The following is a 20,782-nucleotide window of genomic DNA, read 5'->3' on the forward strand; positions in this document are numbered from 1 at the left end:
ATCATGGCATACGGACATAAACGATATGAGAGGATGTATCATGGTCCTGGGGCGTCTCACGCATATGTGTGGCCGAAATAATGAGGAGGAAACGGGATCAGCCATCAGGGTCGTCGGTTGGACCCTCGTTCCCGTCTCATCCCACAGCTGCTCAGCTGCTCCTGTCATCCATATTTGCAGCCTCAGTGGACAATTTCCTCAGCTGCAGGGCCTCTCAGTGTGCACAACAACCCATAGATCAAGTGAATTAATTCTGCTATTGTGGCAGCGCACTGGAGATCTAGGTCACACAGTCATGGCTCTGTTTTTTTTTTCTCTCTCTGTGGCCACCTAGTCATATCAACATCCTCCTACCCTCCTGCACAATCTGACCTTGACATTCAGGTGATTTTCCACGGAGGTGTGTAGCTCTCTCTCTCTCTTTCTTTATGTGTGTGTGTGTACTTGTACTTTTATATGTGTAAGGGACCATCTTGAGCATAGACCTTACAGAGTGAGGACATATTTGGAAAGTGAGGACATTTTGGCCAGGCCTCACTTTTTCATAGGGTTGTTTGAGGGTCAAGACTTTGTTTTAGGGTTAGAAATAGGTTAGGGTTAGGTATTTAGTTGTGATGGTTACAGTTTGGGGCAGGGGCTGGCAAATGCATTATGCCAATCATTGTCCTCACTAAGACAGAGGTACAAGTGTGTGTGAGTGTGTGTGTGTGTGTGTGTGTGTGTGTGTGTGTGTGTGTGTGTGAGAGACAGTATGTTTGTGTGCAGGGCTTATGTGTGTGTGGAAACGTGTGAGCATGCATGTCTACATGTGTATGGTTTTGTGATTTGTAGGTGCAGCATGAGCCTGAGGAGGAGATGTGTTGGAATGAGCCGCTGTCTATACTTGGGGCTCGCCTGCGGCTACGTGTGCACGACAGGGAGCAAGAAGAGACGGAGAGAGGGAGCACAGGAGTGGATGTTGGAGGGTGAGCGGAGTGAGAGAGGCAGAGGGAGGATGACAAAGAAGAGAGTACGGGTGGGAGGGAGAGGATGAGAGGAGGTAAGGTGCAGCGGGGTGGGGGGGGGTGGGGGGGGGGGGGGGAGCTGTGACGCACGCTGGCTGGCTGTACGCGCTGCCGATTGGCCGTCGCCGCTGCCAGTCAGAGGAGCTGAGAGTCAGCCACTGCCGGAGGAGCAGATTATGAAGCGGAGCTCGACCAGCGGCAGTCTCCTCTCACTGTCTCCATGGCTGCACACGCGCTCCTCGTCTGCTCCCTCGCCTTGCTGTCCGCTCTCAGCCGGCCCGGCCTCTCCTTCTCTGACGAGGAGCTGCAGCCGGGACTCATCTATGAAGAAGTGCCTGAAATCCTGGACAGGAGGTAAATCCATCCTCTCTCTCTCTCTCTGTGTCTCCTTCTCTCTCCACGGGCTGTGAACAGAGGAGGGGGGTGTAGGGGGAGGGGTACAGGGAGATGCATGCAGGGATGCTGGGATGCTGATGTGCTCTCTTGAGGAGGAGGAGGAGGAGGAGGAGGTGGGGGGGGGGGTCTTTCTGTCTCTACCTCCCTTCCATTCTCCCCATCTCACCTTGGGGTTGTGTCCCAAACCGTGGATGCAGGCAGCCCCCGCCCCCCCCAGTGTGTCAGAGGCAGGCTTTGTTTGTCTCAGTCTTGGGGACTGCATCAGACGCTGCTCATCGATCACGGATGTTGTCTCTGCACAGTGCTGGTCTGGCAGCGGCCAGTGGGCCTGCAGGAGAGGTGCAGGAGAGGAGAGGAGGTAAACAAGGTTGGGACGTGGAGGAGAGTAGAGGATGCATCAGGGATGGTCTGCTGGGGTCTGTTTACTGATGCAGTCATCGAGAGAGGGAGAGGGAGAAAGGAGAGGGGGGGGGGGGGAGAGAGACTCTAGCTGGCCATGTCTGCATAATACACATTCAGTCCTGCAGGTCAGATCTGGATAAAATATTCAGGGCTCAAACCTGTGGGCACAGTGTCACAGGGACAGGACTGAGCCAGCAGCCAGGGCCTCTGCTAGCACCATGTCTGCTCACACAGCCGACACATCCAGGCGAAGAAAACCTGTAGTATTGTGCCAAAGCCGCGTAAGGCCCTTGAAACTATGCCATGCGTGATGGCTCACACAATCCTCTATAGCACAAAACGCTCATCAAAGCCATGATATGCTGCATTTTGCGACACAGCTCTCTTTAGCCATTGTTTGAATAATCCACTGCCTTTATTGCTGCACCTCCAGCACAGTGATAACACTTGAGTCGTTCGAGGATGACAGATTATTACTGTCACGCCTTTTATTTAGTGCACAATCTAATCTGTGCACATGTTCGCAATTCAAATAACTTGGATTTAGAATTCAATATGCAGAGTCTCATGGGCCTGCTCTCATTCCGGCTCAATCTCGTGTTCGTGAAACCCTGGCAGATCCCAATCTTAACTTCTCACCGCAGTGGCTCCGGCAGAGAACGGCGACATTAATTTCTCCTGGGGGTTTGGAGCTTGTATATTCCCTGGATCAAACTTTGTGCGTAACTCTGCGACGTAACACTTCCAGTCCGCCGTCACAGCTCTGTTCTCAGCTCTGACACACTCCAATATACTGTTATATAAGAGCAGCCTTACACGGCTTTCATTTCATAGGCCTTGTATAGTTGTTGGAAATGCAGAAGGAAAGGTGAGGCCAGACGCCTCTACTGCTGAGACACTCACAGGAAGACGATGAGGACAAGATGTTCAGCGAGCCATGTTAACAGTGGTGAATGTGGCACTTAATGACCCTTTATGACTTGCCAAGTATACAAGTTTTACATAACTGTAATACTTTCTATGGTACAGATTTGCATTAAAAAATCAAAGCTTAATAAATCTCTGCTAAAAAATGAACATTATACAATGGAGGCAGAGATCACACGAGAGGAAAACTATGGCAAGATGAAAATTTTCAGCAGCTGCTTAGTTTGCAGATATAAACAATTTGCTGTTTTTGATTCTGAAAACAAAAGACAAATGCAATTAAAGCTGGTCACATGTTGTAATGTGGAGCATGAACATCAAAAAGTGTTGATGGTATATTTTCAAATATAAAAAATATTTCTCTAGCCCAAAGAAAATTAGTAAGGTGCAACATTGAATAAGACATACAATATAATTATATGTTATATGTGTACACAGATCACATATTAATTTAAAAACTTTGTTTCATGAAATTAAAATGTCATAAAATTACTAATGAAATCAGAGTAAAGTTGTCCTGGCTGAGCAAAAAAACTAAAAACTACATTATGCAAGTCAATTAGATATGACCTAATTTCTTTAGCCTGGTGCGACACGCTCGAATGACATCATATCATTCACACACTGACACATCCACAGCAGAGAAGCACAAGAAGAGTTCAGTATGAAGGTGAACTTGCACGTGTGTTGATCAGCTGCTCCATCAGCTTATATAGTATTTTGTCTGTAGTGTTAAAGGTTTATCTGACAGAGTGGAGTCAACATGCACCTAAATTTATCTTAAAACTGTTAAACACTGACAGACTGACCCACATAAAGTCTCAGATTAGAGGTCAAACTATTGGATTTCCAGTGGGGGGTTGCTCAATGATCCCCTTTTGTTGAAACAGCTGATTCACACACTATTTATCTCCATGAAAATGTGTATGCTGTTTATTTTACACAGAAAGATTTAGAAACCAAAGACACTGAGAAAAGATCTGGTCAAAATTAAATATTCATGCAGCCATGGGGCTTTACAAACAAGCATTGAAGCATTTGATCTGAAGCTGAGGTCAAAGTTGAAGCTGCCATCAAAGTGACACTAAAATGACAGCGTGGCACTGAGCACTGAGACACGGTCGACACGGTAGATCTCCATCTGTATATTTATTTTGCTTAATACTTTATGCTGGCAGTAACCTGGGTTTTGGGGAACGGGGGATCGAACCTGGACAATAGCTGCTAAAACCACCTGAGCCACGGCCGCACATTAGTTAACTCCCAAAGCTTAATCTGCATTAATAAATCTATTAATAGGCCTGGACCTGCACAGTGTAGGATTAAGTCGTGTTTTCCTGCCTCGTCAGGATTACTTTTTAATTAATTAAATTTAAACACATTTAACATACACCTCCAAATGAATATCTCTGACATTAACATTACTTTGCATATGTAGTTCCCCTTGTACGTTATGAAATACTATCATAGTCTGGATTCAAATTTCATGCAGGCATAATACAAGGAAATATGAGTAGAAGGGCACTTCACCTAGTCTGATATACACACAATTGTTAGGGTGAAAAATCAAACCCAAATCGTCGGACACATGTTACCGTCTGTGTTCTTGGAATATTATTAATGAAATTTGTAGTTTCCACTGAGCTAAATGAACCACACAGGAAATAGGTAACCACAACTAACAGCTTTGGATATAGAGGCTTTGATGGAGCGATCCTGGTTCACAGAGAGGCCGAGTGCAGTGGCTCAGCAATCTATGGCAACAGAGGCCAAACGGACTTGTTTACAAGTTTGGGGAGCAGGCACCACACCTTCTCTCTGCTCAGCAGCACGCAGCACAGACACAGATGAGGGGTGATGATCATCCATCCATCTGTGGGCTCGAACGAGGATGTCCACCTGGAAAATAATCGATGAAAATGTATTGATCAAGACGCGATCAGTATCTTAGACGATTTCATTCTTGTTAATATTTAAAAGCCATTTACTTTATTAAATATAGCAGCAAGTATACCATCATCACAACGTATCTCGGTTAATCTCGCACCGATCGTTTGCACATATGTTTGTTGCACTTGCGTGTTTGTGCACATATTTTGAGGAGATGCAGAGGGGGCGAGGTGAGTCAAGGAGTGGCTCTGGCATGGCTTTGATTATATAAAGGGCCTGTTCAGCACCCAGGCACCGTGTGACAGGCTGAGCCAATGACGGGGCCGCAGCAGTCCTGGGTTGCTGACCTCGCGAAACTGGCACAGGAACAAACGGCTTTAGTTAGCACTCACACACACTCGCACATACTCCTCTGGCCCCTCTCAGCCAGCTGAGGCCTGGGTCTAGGTGCAGAGGAAGGAGTGCTTCATCACTTGTGTTGGGGGCGGGGGGTCCCACAGCGTTTGCAGCTTGTTTACAACAATCACAGACTGGCTGTGCAGTGCATATGTAAGTCAGACATAGTGGGGATATTTAACCTTATGCTAAAGGAAAGTGATAAGTGGTCTGAGTCCAAGTATCTACTGCACGACTGAGATCACCACCGTTGGCTGCCAGAGGAATAATGCATTTGGCAGGCCTTTAGTAGAGAAACATGCTTACCCAGCATTCAACTGGGCAAATGTAAATATTTAGATTCACCGTCCTCATCCTCACCATCATCTTAAACTCTCAGATTGTTACTCTTATGACAGCACATTCAGTGATCACATACAAGTAAGTTAAGAGCAACATATACACATGTGTACCAGCATGTGCTCTCACAAAAACACACACACACACACACACACACACACACACACACACACACACACACACACCCAGAGAGCTTCTAATCTAGCCAATCATGATGCTGACGTTGAAGTTGGCACACACTCACACACACACACTGGAGTGTAGGTTTGAAGAGCCTGTGAATAGGGAGCGGCAGCTTAGTGTCTTCCTGCTGATCAACCATAGATGAAGCTTTTTTTAAATTCAGTTGATCTATTGAGAAAACACACCTGATTACTCTTCAGGTATTTGATCAGAGCCTCAAAACAAAGTCATTATCAGTGCTGAGCAAGATGTTGGATAGCATGAGCTTGTATTGCGGCAGAATTTCATCCTGTCTGTATGAAACCATCTGCTTTCTCTGGTCATTCAATTAAAACAGTATGGAAAAAAAATCAATAATCATTATTTGAGGAGCAGAAATCCAATGTATCAAATCCAATCAAGCTCCAGGAAATCTGTCAAAAGAAGGGAAGTAAATGTTTTATTTCACAGGGAAACACTGGCCACTCAAATGTGACTAAATAACCTTTGGTCAGTTGAACTTAACTCAATTACTGTATGGCCATGGTCAAAGTTCAAATCCAGTGGATGGGTGTTCACTAAGTCACGATTTCAGGTCAGTTCAAATCTATTAATTAGCACTTCAGCTGTCCAGAATGCTGCAGGCTCTGACATCATGCCTTAATCTCTTCATCTTGTTCAGGGACTACGACTCTCCATATTTGGGCGCGGGTGGACCTGGCCTGCATTTACCACTAATCCTAATCCATCTGGCACTAAACTATACAATATTGCCCAGGTGCAAACTGCACCAGACGGGCAGATAATAGCTTCAGGCTGCTGGAATTAATATGTCTGGCAATGCTCTGCAACCACAACTTCCAGCGTGAACAGAAACCGGACCTGTTACTTCTTTTTCATTTGCTAGCTGTTAGCTGAATCTACTCTCCGTGCTTTTACCTGTTATTGCATCACCCACCCTGGACCATTAAAAAAAAAAAGTAAATGTCACTAAGTAAGATATTATGCACATGGAGGATCAGCCTTGAATCACTGTCTCCTAACCCCTTCTTTTACAGAAAGAAGGTCACAGTTCATATTGATTGATCAATTAGCTAAGCGGTATGTGGGGCAGGCCTTGGTAAGCACTGTCTGGGTTACGATCTGAGAGAAACAAAGTGTCGTGCCTGACAACAGTAGTCATTGACTGGTTTTAAATGTAGTATAAATATTCATGAAAGCATCTTCAGTGGGTCTTTATCTTCTGAAAGGGTCTTTTTTGCAAGAGGGCAGCTTTACTATTCAACTGGAGAAAAAAGAAGACATTCCTCGCAGAAGTAGCTTTTGTTGTGCTACAGTTCATAAAATTATTTGAAATATCTCCGAACAGATCTGTAGACCGAAGGGATGCCTCATGACGTGACCCAAAAAGGCAGATGATATTTGTCATGTCCACTCCCACAGATCTTAGGAGGTTTACCTCTGACAAGCTCTTTATAACTGGCTATTGTGTGGAGATTAACAAATCAGCCCAGATGATCACTGAGGACAGGCTGGGACAGATGACACAGGCGCAGCAATGGGTGGACCATCGCAACAAGCAAAACTGACCATGTCAGTGCCGCTCAGTAAGCCCATTGCTGCAGCATTACGTCTTTGATTAGACAGTTAAAAGGATCAGGATTAGCTTGAAGAAGTCCGAGGCTTTGCAGGGTTTAGTTAGACTGAGAGTAGGACGTACATGTGATGGAAAAGGAAACTGTTCGTCCTCTGTCTCTAGTGCACAATGCAGGTCAATCCCACATCAGAGATCGGTCATTTAGCAGTACACGGCATTAAGACTGAATTCCTGTGACAGAGACACCTCACAGACTCAATGACTGTGTGAACTGCTCATGAAATTCAGTGGGCGAATAATTTTGAAATGAGAGAAGAGAGAGGGAGCGACAGGGAACGGCACGCAACAAAAGTTCATGGTTAGCATCACAACCCCGAGGGCATCTGGGTGCATCCAAATTAAAATATTTGTATTCATGCTGAGATTATTGTGGCTACTTCATACATATTTATTAAAACAAATACTGAAAATATGTAATAGATTTGAGGCGATTGTGTAAACAGCTAGTTGCCAGTTAATTTGGTAAATCCATCCAACCAGTATCTATATAGAATATCATTTGATAGTTGAGCTGGAGTCAATCCCAGCTGACACTGGGCAGAGGGTGGGGTACATCCTGGACAGTTAGCCATCGTATCACATAATGTACAAAGACAAACAACCAATCATGCTCGCAGTTACCCAGACAGACAATTTAGAGTCTCTAATCAACCCTAACCCCAGTTTGCATGTGTTTGGACTGGGTGAGGAAGCTGGAGTACTCGAGTGCTGACCACTTTACCACTGTGCCGCCAATCATTTAACTTACATATAAGGTTATAATGTTTGGTTGTTTTGAGAAGTGTTGACTCAACTTCATATGACCTGCACTGCAGTTTGTGGTGCTGTTTACTTGAAGTGAGACATGCTGGCATGTATTTCTAAGGTTAAATAACAGAGACAATTCCCTTTATTACTCAATAACAGTTCAACCGCATCAGAAACGACCTCCTCTAAAATGATTAAGCATTTTATCAACATGTCTCTACATCAGTTTCGAAAAAACTGAATTGTAACATTCCTGAGAGTAGAATTTATCTGAGGACTTGTATGACAATATATTTTACCTCTTTTTACACCAAAATTTGTGCATATACAAAGGGGTTCAATCCCTAAAAGAAGGCTATTTGACTACTTCCCCCATTACCAGTAGAGGAGTTTGCTTTGCTTCCCCCCCGTGCTTCATGTGGGATGTCACGAATGTGACACTGAGAGGTTCTCTCACCTCACTGTCTTGTCACTGTTGCACCTTGCACACTACAAAGGGAAAAAATATCACTGTTGCACGTTGTTCCCAAAATGTCAAAAGGACACAAAACAATCATGGTTATTTATGTGCCAGTTAGTTTTAGTTTGGTGTTTGAGGTACTTAACAACTTGAAAAGCATGTTGTAGCTTTGTGGGTGCCAATAAATACACTTTGCATTATGTGATATATACTAGTTTAGAAGCATAAAACTACAGTAAAACATAGCATCAAATGTGCACAAGGACGTAGACTAACATCTAAAGCAGTTTTTTGTCAGTGTGTATTTGCTGCCTCTGCATCACCAGTCAATTAACATTCTTGTTTAAGGGAAAATGCACAATAAGCATCTTGTACACATTATGGAGTATTATCAAAAAAAATAAAAGAACAAAGAGAGAAAAGCCTCAGACACTTCCCTGCATCTTGCAATCACAAGACCTCATTGTGTCTTCTCTCTTTTCCGCAGCAAAGAGAATTCCAAACAAGCAACAAGAGTCACATCAAGTAAGTAACAAATCCAGTGTGACACAAGGCCTGATTCAATCAAACCTGCCACGGTTATTTTGATGCTGACGTGTTGGAAAGATAGATAGTCCTGACAAATGCAGTTCATCCCGAATGCTGGAGACATCTTTGCTACATTGTAAAACAAGACTACCCTGCAGTGTGTGTGTGTGTGTGGTTGTGATACACCTCAGTGGCAATTCAGATGCATGGCTATATTTAGGCCCTTTGACTTAAAGGTGAGGAAAAAAAAGCGACTGAGACATTCCTTTAGATTATATGGTGGGAAATCATATGTTTCTGGAAGCGGATGAACAGTATTTGTAAACACTGAACAATAGTACCGTAGCTGTGAAATAAACTGCTGATGAGTCACTGTGATGACGCAAAGAACTGGAAATAGATAGAAGCCCGAGCACCGAGGTGTACACAGAATCTCTTTGTGCTCGTGTTTGTGTGTCTGCAGTGAGAAATCTGCTGAACTCTTATGATTAGGTTGTAATCAGCTTAATATGTGTACTGATATAATCTTTCATGTTGTGTGCATGTTTCCAGGTCAAGATGGTGGTTACGGCTTAGAAAGTGAAGAGGTTGTTTTGTCGCCCGAAGATGAAAACCCCCTCAGGAGAATACTGCAGGTACACACTCACTATCTCCTCTATCGACACACACACACACACACACACACACACACACACACACACACACACACACACACACACACACACACACACTGGGGTGCCAGCAAACAAATGCAAGCACACTCACTCATCCACACTGCTTGACCTTGGATGTGGGAATATTGTTGGTTTCACATTCACCAGCGGTAAAACATCCTCATCCACCCACACGTACAGGACCGGTCTGACTGAAAATTCAGTGAAACCATATGCTGCATCAACTGATGCATCCAGGCAGGGTTACATGTGTCATATGGATTAACTGATTCCGTGCAGAAACCTCTCCTCAACCACTGCGTTCAGTATCGCCGCTTTTAACCATTTCGGAAATTGTCATTGCAGATACCATACCTCACATTTCTAATCATTATCTTAAACAAACTAATAGAAATAATGATCATTTTATAATAAACGTGACTGCTACTTTACGTGCCTTGTAAAACAGTGCTGGATTAGCCCAAATGCCCTCCAATGAGACGTGGCCTCTGAGCGAAGAGATTAAAAAGCAAGAGGAGGCAGTTTGTGTTAGCACGGCACAAATGCAGTGCTATATGTACATTAGGAAAGCTTCTGTTTTCTACAGGGAAGACAACCATGCTCCCTCCTCCTTTTGACATTCAGTGATGGTTGGAGCATTGAACTGGACATAATTCGCATGACCAGGTGCTCAAAATGGTGCAAGATGCTTTGGATCAGTTGTGTATACTGAATACGTACACCACAAGCTGCTTCATAGTCATGTACACAGATTGCTCTGATGTTGTATAAGAACGATCTCACTGAAATAACTGCATACTGTACTCAGTGGACCAGAATAACTCAAATGCATGTCTCTATATGTCTATATGCCTGTGTCCTGTGTTCATGCTGGTTGAATCTCTGTAGGAGTGTCTCAACACATCCTGGCCATTTGGATTTGACTTCTTTTATCTGACAGCCAAACAAGAGCTCTGTTTTTTTAATCTTTCTGATGCTAGATAAGAAGTAGGATGAGAAAATCCTTGCAAACACCGTTTCTAGGCCACATCCTTTGAAAAATCCCTCTTCAACTTCAAAAAAAAACCTGGTCACCCACTAGAGGGCAGACAAAGAATGGAAAACTCCTAACGCCCACAATTTGGTCGCTGGATTACTGCAGTTTCTTTATTTACCGTGTACTTAATTCCTCTCTTTGTATGTTTGCAGCCTTTTAACTGGCACCAGCCTGGGATGTCTCACAGTAAGAGGAAGCTGCTTCAGTCTCTGATGGGACCCTATGGCCCTCTGAGTGTGTCTTACAATGGAAAGACCTGTATTCTATTTAAGGCAAAGCGCCTGGCAATCCGCTACAGAAACCATACCTTTATTGATCTGACCGAGAGGGTCTTTAACACCAACTCACCCGTGGACACTAAAGGTTCCATCTGCACCAAGGAAAAAGCCACGTGAGTCAAACCAAGATGTAGACAAATGGGATCATGCTCATATATTACAAGACAGAAATAGCACATACAGTGACAGATATTTCAAATGCTCACTCATCTACATATGAAGCCAAGTCGTCAGCATCGGTCTGATATATTTTTACTGGCTGGGCAAATACACAATTCCAATAATCATTGCAATCTAATCTTCATCAATAGCAAGATAAAAAATTATGTATATATCAATTTAATGTTTATGCATTATGTAAGCACAGTGACGAGTAACAACACACCTCAGATTTAGAAAATGTTTTGCTGTCTATCAAGTGTTTATCATTCTCCGCCCATAAGGAACAGTTTAAGTCTTTAAACTTACACAGAAATAATAATGTCTTGATATAATGTTTGGCCATATCGTCCAGCCCTTATTTTTTACTATAACACACACAAATAGAAAAGAAATGAATTGCCAAGTGTGTGCCAAGCACTGTGTTTAGAAGAGAGTAATGGTTTGATGTCCTCAGCTGAGAATTCTTTTGATTTACTGTGTTTAATCTTATCCGTTTAATATTTGTGCTTTTCTTCTGCAACAGGCTTTCATTGAGGTTTGGTGACGTGGAGGATTTGCGAGGTCTAGTAATCAGGTAAAATGAAAGTGTACCGATATTTAAAAAATATATATCTACCTGAAACTGCATTTATGGCATTGAGTGGTAGTGTACAGGTTTACATGTGTGAGGCTTTGTGTGTAACTGAATTGTCTCCTCTCTCAGACTTCAAATGTCCAACACGTTTTATGAGGCAGCCGGTCAAAACTGGTTCACACTAGACAGCGTTCACATCCACTACAACTGGACCCAGGAGGCCACGTTCAACGCCAGCGAGGTCTACGCTCCTGCCACTTCATCCTACCATTGCCAGCACGTCAGCAGCCTGCACAAATATGACACCCTGCTAGTGCCCAGCTCCCACACTGACACATCCGCAAACTGGCACATCACTTTCACTGATTTCCAGGTACACTTCTGGCACAAGGCGCCCCTCTTTTGTCATGTACCTTTACTAGTAATGTTTGCACAAACACTGTATCATCATTTTCCTCCTGTTTTTCATGTGCATGTGTTTAATTTTGCTTGCCAACAATCTTCCTTTGTGTTCCGCCCCTTTGGCAGTTAGCAAGTTGGTCTGTCAGTCTGTCTGTATGCTGTCTGTTCAGCCATCTGCCAGGTTGTCTCAATCTGTACCATCTGCCCCGTGTGTCTGTGCATGGTAAGCCCAGTAAGAGCCAGTTGTCCTCTTTAGTTCCACCTAATCTCTCTCTTTCTGCCTTCTCTGTGGTCTTCCAGATCCAGGCCTTCAATGTGCAGTCGGACAAGTTTGCGTCAGCCAGTGACTGTGCCACTTTCCTGACGCCAGCCATCCTGATGGGCTTGGTGACGTCATTGATCCTGCTCCTTGTTCTAGCCTATGCCCTGCACATGGTGGTACACCTCAAGCACATCGACCGCTATGAGGAACACAAAGCGACAGTCTACTTTCCCCGTAGTCCAGAGGCAGAGTTGCCAGACAAGAACAGCCTGTGAAGAAGAATAAGACGAGCTGGATGAAGAAAGGGGAGGAGAGGGAGAGAAAAAAGCTGAGGGGCTGAGGAGCAAGTGAATACAAGAGTGAAAAAGTATCCTCCACTGAAATTTTGTTAAACAAAATTACAAAACAAAACTTTGCCTGTTCCTTTAAAAACCTTGTCAGTCTTAAATACTTTAAGTAAATGCAGACCGTGGTTGGATACTTTTTCTTCTTTCCTCATTGACCTGCATCTTGGCATCCATATTTAAAAAAAGGCCTTTGGATGTTCAAGCCTCTCCCTGAGAGATGGATCCTGATCCTAATGTCAAAGGTCACGGACAGCCCCAGGGCCCTGAAGGGCAAAGACGCATACAGGCCTTTACCCCAGCCAGCCATTAAAACCACAACAGACTAGCAACTGTAGCTTATACAGCTAACACCAGATGCTCCTGATTAAGTGTATGTATTACATGGCTCTCAAGTGTCACATTACAAGCTTTCATCACACACATTGACCTTCCAGCTTTCATTACAGTGTATTTTGTTGAATACTGCTGCAAGAAATATATACTTCAAACAGCCAGTTTTATAGCTAAAATAGCCGTATCAGCTGCATGCCATAAATTGCTGGTCTATCTGGGCTAGTGCAGTGTTTCCTAATGATAAGGATTTCAGAGAGCCTTGCATGAGTTGCAGTTTAAAATGATCAAACACAAAGCAGAAGGAGCTTGAAAAGCTTTTGAGTGTAAGCCAACGGAAAATATCGGGAACCACTGATCTAGCATCTGGCTGGAGTGAATGGACAAGCACTACTGACCCTTCAGAGCCTCTGGCGTCTCTCACCTCACCCTCGAACACGACTGCTCGCTTGGGACTTAACTGTGAAAACGGCCTTTTACAGACCAGCCAGACAAAGGGGGTTCTATAAACTAGCACAACAATTGGTTAGCTGCGAAAAGCACTAACAAACTATCAAAGACTATACAAGGAACTATGCTGCACAAGATGGCCTGTCTGAGGGCATGGCAGGAACGCGGGTCTTGGGAATGACTTGACTCTCTAAGAGTCGAGCGTTTGAACAAGGGAGGCCATGGATCCTCCATCCATCCACACCACTGGATTTGACTGCCAAAGTGAAGCTACAAAGGAGTTGCCATAAAATATGGTGAGTGACAGTGAGACAATGTGAAAATGAAAGCTATCCATTACAGCTATGTACAAAACAAAAAACACATATGTGTACAGAAATGTCATTCTGCGGAGGTCTTTTTTTTATATACAATGTAACCATGAACTACTATTAGGTACAGGATGACTATGCTAATCCTCATAACCAAAAGGATAAACAAGCTGTAGATACATAAGATCTCTATACGATCATAGCTGTTTTACTATCTTCAAATATTGCACAACTAATAAACATAGGTACAAGTAAGACATTGTGCTATGAGGATTGGTGAGCATATCAATGCATATGATTTTTTTCTACAAAGTATGAACATATTACACTGTTTGATTTGTTATTTTACGCTGGGCCAGACAATGCAAGGTCCGAGTTTCATCCCACTGTAAATTACAGAACAAATTCCTAACATAGAAGGACGATACCATGGAATGCCGTCTGTCCGTCCACCCACTGGAACTCATAGATGCCATTATTTTGCCAGAAGCCACACTAGCAGCCGTAACAGCATCAGTAAGTCATTACTACTGATAAAAACACTCAGCATGACAGTAAATAGATATCTTAACATTCGATATGGCAGTTCTGTCAATCTGTAGCAGTGTGAAATGTGTTCTTTGGTCATAAATGTATCCTACAAAGTATGAAATAAGTGGTGGCGGTTTGTCCAAGGACCAACTGATGTAGATTGAACAATAAATGATATTCAGAGGAAAACTTGTGCTGTTGTGTATATGTTGATATGTTGTGCAGGATATAATATTCTGTTCCTAATGTATTGTGATCTTATCGTTAATTGTTAATTAACCCAGAGCTTTCCAACCCGGTGTCTAGGTCTTCTGCCAGCTCCGTCTCCCGCTCCTGAGTGCCATCTGCTGCCTCCTCTCACCTCTCTCTGACCTAAAATGTCAGACTGGGAGAGTTTACCTGTCCCGTCAGAGTGCTTCTTGCATTGAGTGCTTCATAGACAATCCTGATTTTCACTCTTCCTTTTACAAATAGGAAAAATACAAAGTTTGCTAGGCTACATTGCACCAGATACAAGACCAACAAGACCTTTTCAGCTGCCATCTTTTTTTAGCATCACAAACAGTAGTTGAATTAGATTTAAGTGATAATGAGAATGCTGCATATACAACTCAGTTAAACGTATGTGTGCAAAAGTCACATGCCAACCTATGGGAAAATTACATATTTGATTGATTTGTGAAATGAAAATATGGACATACAACCCCAGCAGCCAACCAATGTTTAGCCTTTCTTCAGATGTTAATGCAGTTTTACAGTAGACTAATGTAACGTGAGTTTTGACACCCTACCAGGTAGAAAGTTAGTAGTAAAGAGTTAATATATAATATATGCTAACAGGGATTAACATGAGAATCAAAACTTTTTCTGTATGTCCATTAGCTGAAAACAATGAAAAGATTGTGATCTACAGGGACACCTAGCGGCAACAAGTGATCCTGCAGCAACTACTTCCAGGATAATGTGTCCTGAAGGTAGCAACAGTAGAGTAACCATGAACTGGTTAGAGATACTGATTTTTATTTAGATAAAAACACACTCATAAATATCAGTCCCCTGAACATGTGTGATTGTAAAAAATCGCCAGACATTAGGCATGTATTTTGAAATAAGCTGTATAAAAGCCTTTTTTATTTTCCCTTCCAACCATTACTGTCTGGAACTTTAAAATCACATCTTGCCCTCATACGATACAATATGATACAATACACTTTATTGTCCCCGTAGGGAAATTTATCTCACTATATGCAACAATTCATTTTTGAAACCCTGTCAAAGCAGCAATGAGATGTCAGTGGTGGAGTAGTTCCCCCTAGTGGCAAAATATATGAATTGTTAGCAGTGTACAATGGTTGTATGAGGGGAATGAAGAATAAATAATGTGCGAAGAGCAACGGGGGTAAAACTACTGATACTTTGCTGAAGTTAAATAAGAATACATTTGATTAAAAATAAACCATTATCAGTAAAAGAGCTTTAATTCATTAAATGTGCAGCTCTTTATCATCAAAATATACTTTAAGTAGCATGTACTCATTATGGATGAAAATATCCTCGGCAGTGATTAATATATATTTATTTTATGTAATTAGGTTATCATTTGTGGACATTCACGATTTAGACAGACCTTCAAAGGGGTCAGGAGATGTTTAATGGGACAGGACAGAAGACATTTCAAAGTTCTGCTAAAGTTGTCTTATCGAATGACATCAGTGCAACATCAGGGGTTATTTACTTAAGACAGAGCTCCTCCAGGACTAGAGAAGACATGATACAGCTGTTTTCATAGGATGAAAACGTTAACTGGAAAAAAACAAAAACAACTTAAATTAAGAAATTAAAGAGGACAATTGAAGCTATCTGAAATGCTGGTTTGAATAAGCATGATAAAGCAGTTTAAATGGTTTCAATAGAAAATAAAGAGCCAAATATCTTTTACATAATATCTTTGTACTCAAAAAGTTTTTACACGCTTATGCTCTTTGTGGAACTGGAGTCATTTTTCTAGATGCTCCAGGGTTTTAAAAGTCTCAGACTGTGACACCTCCCCTCAGACACTAGAGTACTCACCTGTAGTGTCTCTCATTGTGTAGATGCCTATGAGTCATGTTGTTTCGTCCCATAAACAATCCAAAGATGAGCAGAGATGGTCTCATACTGTTGTTTGACATAAAATGAGACAACATCGAATATAAACTAAGGTCTGCACTGAGGTATTTATTAGTTTGTGACCCAGAGAACGTGTAGAAGACAATAGTATTGACCTGAAACTGCAGTATCATATTTCTTTTTACCTTAATTCTCTGAGACTTTATCTTGTAAAACATCTATAATGAAGCGATCACTCATATCCACAACAAACCACACCCATGACCGCCCACACCTCCACCTGGTTCTGTTCAGCCAATGAGATTGTGTCCTACTCTGGACTGATCCCGCCTTTCTAACTTTAAACATGGCGCCTCCCTGTGCAGAGGAGTGTGTCACAGAGCATCTGTTCCTGCTGCAGCTTCACCTGCAGCTCTGTCTCCAGACAAACTCTGGATCTCAGTCGCTCCTGAGGACATGAAGACATGAGGCCTGGTGCTGGAGGTGAGTCCAGCACAGTCACAGCTTCTCTCTTTACTTCCTCATCACTGATCTTCTGTGGAATCGTTTGGGAAGATGGTTCACTAGTGGAGGAAACTGAACTGAGCAGAACTGAAACATTAGCAGAGATCCTCTGTAGTTTTGCGAGAGAAAAGGTCTCACTCTGTCTCGTATTCCTGACTCTGAATGATTTGAACAGATTTGTTTATTGCTGTTTATCATTGAAAAGTTCAACAGGAAAGGTTTGTCCATGGTTGAAGTTGATTCCACTTTAAATGAACGTCTCTACAACAGTCTCAATTAACGTGTTGATAAAAGATCCACTGAATCACAGAGGGTCATGTTTTCAACATTTAAAATAACATTTAATACATATTGTCTTATTAGGTCAACAGCAAACTTTCTGTCCTTCATGTTTTAAAGTCCTGTTGTTTCAGAGGGACACATGTATTTTACATTAACTTTTTCACTGTGATTCATTCACTCTCTGTGGATTCATACGATAAAGAAAACTTGCATGTTTAGGAAATGAGGAAGTGAAATTTGGAGGGAAACCACAAAGGTGGCAGGTAGTCAAGGCCTCACCTGCAAATAAATAAAAATCCAATGTTCCCATCAGCTCATCGGCTTGATGTGATTGTTTACTGCTTTCATTACAGATTATATTATTATTTTTTACATTTTAAACAGATGTATTGTAAAAGCAGGAGGCTTGTAGTTTATTTTATGACTTGCATATTTGAGCATGCAGTCTTATCATGTATCCACTAGAGGTCGGTATAACAGAGCAATGTGGACATCACCAGACAGCAGATACAGCGGGGAGAGTTATTACAAATACATTTTAAGAAGTATTTCCTTTACATAATGCTTGTTTTGAAACAGGACGTAAGATTTTGTAAATGGAACAATAATTTATTAGATGTTCGGGTGCTCATCACAGCATCACCACAGCCTACAATAACACAGACCTGCTGTGTAGTTTTTCAAAAGACTGTGGAAGGTAATTGTCTTTTGCCCTTTAACAAATCATCTTTAATTTCTTTTGAACTCATAAACAATTTACCCTCACAGGATAGGCAGTATAGATAATGGATGGATAGATGGATGGATTAATGGATATAAAGATTGATTCTTAAATATTCATGATTACAGCTATAGGCCTGTTTTCCTTGAACGTGTCTCACATAGTTTCTCTGAGTAACTGGTTGTGCCTCTGTAGTCAGAAAGTGTTTCTTCATTACATGCTCTAGATGTCACTGTTCACTTGTCTTTGCTTTACTTTTTGTTGGCTAACAAAATATTAAATGAGCAACAAAATAGATAAATCAAGAGCTTTGAAATCCAGGGGGAAAGATTCTTTGTGTTTGACAGCGGCGCTGGAGACTTTTATTTGAACAAACTTCCGTCAGTCATCTAGAGTTCCCCTCCTTCTCTGAGACATGAATAGAAGAGTCATGTTTAGAGTTTGTTGTTAATCTCTCCCTGTGCAGAACTACAGAGCGAGGATGCTCGCAGTGCTCAAAGCTGGGGATTCGGACTTTGTGGCTGCAGCCTGTGTGGAGACAGATAGGCCTGCCTGTTTTATATGTAAAGCTGCCAGCCAGAAAGCATAGGTCCGCAGGGTACCCCGCACAACTCCTTTGTTGCAGCCAAACTGTGGTGGGGTCCCACTGTCTAAGCTGCTTTGCATTCTGAGAGCACAAGAGATGGGAAGGACACTCGGGATGGTAGGTGGGTGAAGTTGGACCTTATTGGGAATCCATGTTTACACAGTTTTTACACAGCTGCCCAGGGACTGGAGGCAGCATTCTGTTTTGAAATAAGAAGGGTAGAAGACAAGATGACCCTCCTTCTTGAGTTCCTCCATCTTTCTTTTTATATTCCTTTTTTAAAGTGAATAGAGATAATCGTGCTCAGCCTTTCAGTGCCCGGGAGTTCTCTGCACCGTCCATCATTGATGTGGCCCAATGGGGCACTTTGATGTGTCTAAGGACTCTGCGATTGGACTATTAATTGAACATCAGAGTCGAGCCAATCACAGCCTCCGAGTTCCTCATCCTCTATCAGCACCGCTGCAGTGAATGGCCTCATTTTAGCCTCTCGGGTTTGTTATCATTGCAAATGAGTTGGTTATCAACAACACGGCCTAGACTATGGGGCTTAAACAAATAAACAGTGGAGAGAGGATGTGGATGTGTCCTACAGAAGCTCGGTCGACGTGTTTAAATATGTTTGGTTGTTTTATGTGTGTTGTCTTTTTGTGGAGGGCGTTCAGATTGAGTTTTGCAGAGATACACAATTCTCACAAAAGGCTGAAAATTGTTGTTGTTTTCGACAGCTGTGTAAAGTGCATGGACTCCGTTTCCAAATCTTGGAAAAAAATGTTTTAATAAATTGTGATGTAAAGATAGAAAGTATTATGTTTAATGTCACTTCATTTGCAGATGTGTAGCACATTGTTTCCAGAGAAATCAGCAAGAGAGAGAGTTTCCTTGTTTCTTCTCAGTCTCACTGTAATTTCCTGTCTCAAGGGACATGGCTCTGGTTCTTTAGACCGACCGTTTGATGACTGATGTGAAAATATACCTTTTAATAAGGTGCAGTGAGGCACGGCCAACAAGACGTAAGAAAAAGATAATAAAGGAGATTGCATATCTGAAATAAGCTGAGGATGGAAGGAGGAAAAAAAAGGAGAGACAGAATAATGGGGTGTAGAGGAGTTGTAGCAGAAAGGTGTTTTTTCTTTAATTGAAGTGGCTCGGGGAATGTAAAATGAAATGGGACGCTTTGGGCAAATCAGTTGTGTGAACGTGTTGTTGAATGTAGAACATATTAGAGCCATTTTTAATCTGCTATGGAAAATAATGCAAATAACACAGACGTCCTCTCTGGCTCCACATAATGAAGTCCCGTCTCCCATCAAGACTTTTCTTTCAGGCAATCAGACGGCTGCTTGAGACATTTCACTCTGTTTGTTTGAAGATGGAAAAGAAGTTTACCACCAAGTTTGACTATCAACACAATTTGCACATTAGATTCACTTATTCTTTTGCTTTTTATTATTGCTGTAGACCTCCCTAAACCCTCTTCTCTCATTACTCACTCATCTCCTGTTCTGTTCTCTCTCTCTTTCCGACTCTTCTATTTTTAGGTGGAGTGCCTTTAATTATGCATGTTGTCATAGTGCTTTTAGTATTACTGTCGTTTATGAAGAAGGGTGGATCTTGCGCACACAGCTCAGTCCCTGCTCTCTGTTTGTTTACCTGGTTTGCTCTGCATCTCAGCACAACCTCGGCTTGAGGACACAGTGGAAAGTGTGAGATATGAAATGGTTTTGATGCTCGGCAGGCATAGTAATGCAGACATGGCGGTGTGGGGAAAACGGTATAGGTGTCTGACTGGGTAGAATAGAAAGCCTTTATTGTCGTAGGAAGTAGGACAATAAAATTAGAGGTGCCACATATCTATAAATTTAAGATCTGAGAAAAGATGCAAATAATTACCCGTTAGTTATTGCAAAGAATGGATATTGCACTTAAACATGATTTAAATCAATATATCATATTTATGAATAGATAGAATTTCTGATGCCCAAGGGAATTAAACTTTTGCATCTACTCTCAGCTTCCTGCATGCATACGTGCATACATACAAAATCACATGATGTTGACAGTCACACACTCGCATGACATCACTTTGACTTCTTGTTAGAGCTGACACAGCACCGTGCGATAGCCGAGAAGTCAGACCGCCTCTTGCATTTCCTCGCAAGCCTCAAAGTGCAGAGAGCCATGCTGATTCGTCACCAGCATGACACTCGCTGATTTCTAACAAGACACACTCTTAAATACCAGATTATATGGCCCAACAAATCTCTCCCTTTCTCATCCTCTGTCATACTGTGCTCCGGTTGCTTTCAATTTCC

The 20,782-nt window shown here is 42.3% G+C and overlaps 1 protein-coding gene across 3 annotated transcripts; it reads left to right on the forward strand.

The window, feature by feature from the left end:
• Positions 1-1,130: 1,130 nt before the first annotated feature.
• Positions 1,131-15,673, forward strand: atp6ap1lb (ATPase H+ transporting accessory protein 1 like b). Of its 3 annotated transcripts, XR_011243188.1 has the most exons (8): positions 1,135-1,358; positions 8,868-8,905; positions 9,461-9,543; positions 10,771-11,009; positions 11,582-11,632; positions 11,762-12,005; positions 12,335-13,719; positions 14,572-15,673. XR_011243188.1 is itself a non-coding variant. In XM_069526670.1 (7 exons), the coding sequence occupies exons 1-7, from the start codon at positions 1,225-1,227 to the stop codon at positions 12,569-12,571; spliced, it is 894 nt and encodes a 297-aa protein (XP_069382771.1). In that variant the 5' UTR covers positions 1,131-1,224; the 3' UTR covers positions 12,572-14,454. The 3 variants fall into 3 exon arrangements, 2 of the variants coding, with proteins under 2 accessions (XP_069382771.1, XP_019951452.2); XM_069526670.1 differs by lacking the exon at positions 14,572-15,673 and having other exon boundaries at positions 1,131-1,358; positions 11,762-11,873; positions 12,335-14,454; XM_020095893.2 differs by lacking the exon at positions 14,572-15,673 and having other exon boundaries at positions 12,335-14,454.
• The last annotated feature ends 5,109 nt before the right edge of the window (positions 15,674-20,782 follow it).

The sequence above is a fragment of the Paralichthys olivaceus genome, chromosome 6, assembly GCF_024713975.1.
Source record: "Paralichthys olivaceus isolate ysfri-2021 chromosome 6, ASM2471397v2, whole genome shotgun sequence".
NCBI lineage: Eukaryota > Metazoa > Chordata > Actinopteri > Pleuronectiformes > Paralichthyidae > Paralichthys > Paralichthys olivaceus.

Coding starts and splice junctions, on each gene's coding strand:
- atp6ap1lb (XM_020095893.2), top strand. CDS start 1,225: ATGGCTGCACACGCGCTCCTCGTCTGCTCCCTCGCCTTGCTGTCCGCT. Junction 8,906..9,460: donor AGCAACAAGAGTCACATCAA/GTAAGTAACAAA, acceptor GCATGTTTCCAG/GTCAAGATGGTGGTTACGGC. Junction 11,010..11,581: donor TGCACCAAGGAAAAAGCCAC/GTGAGTCAAACC, acceptor CTTCTGCAACAG/GCTTTCATTGAGGTTTGGTG.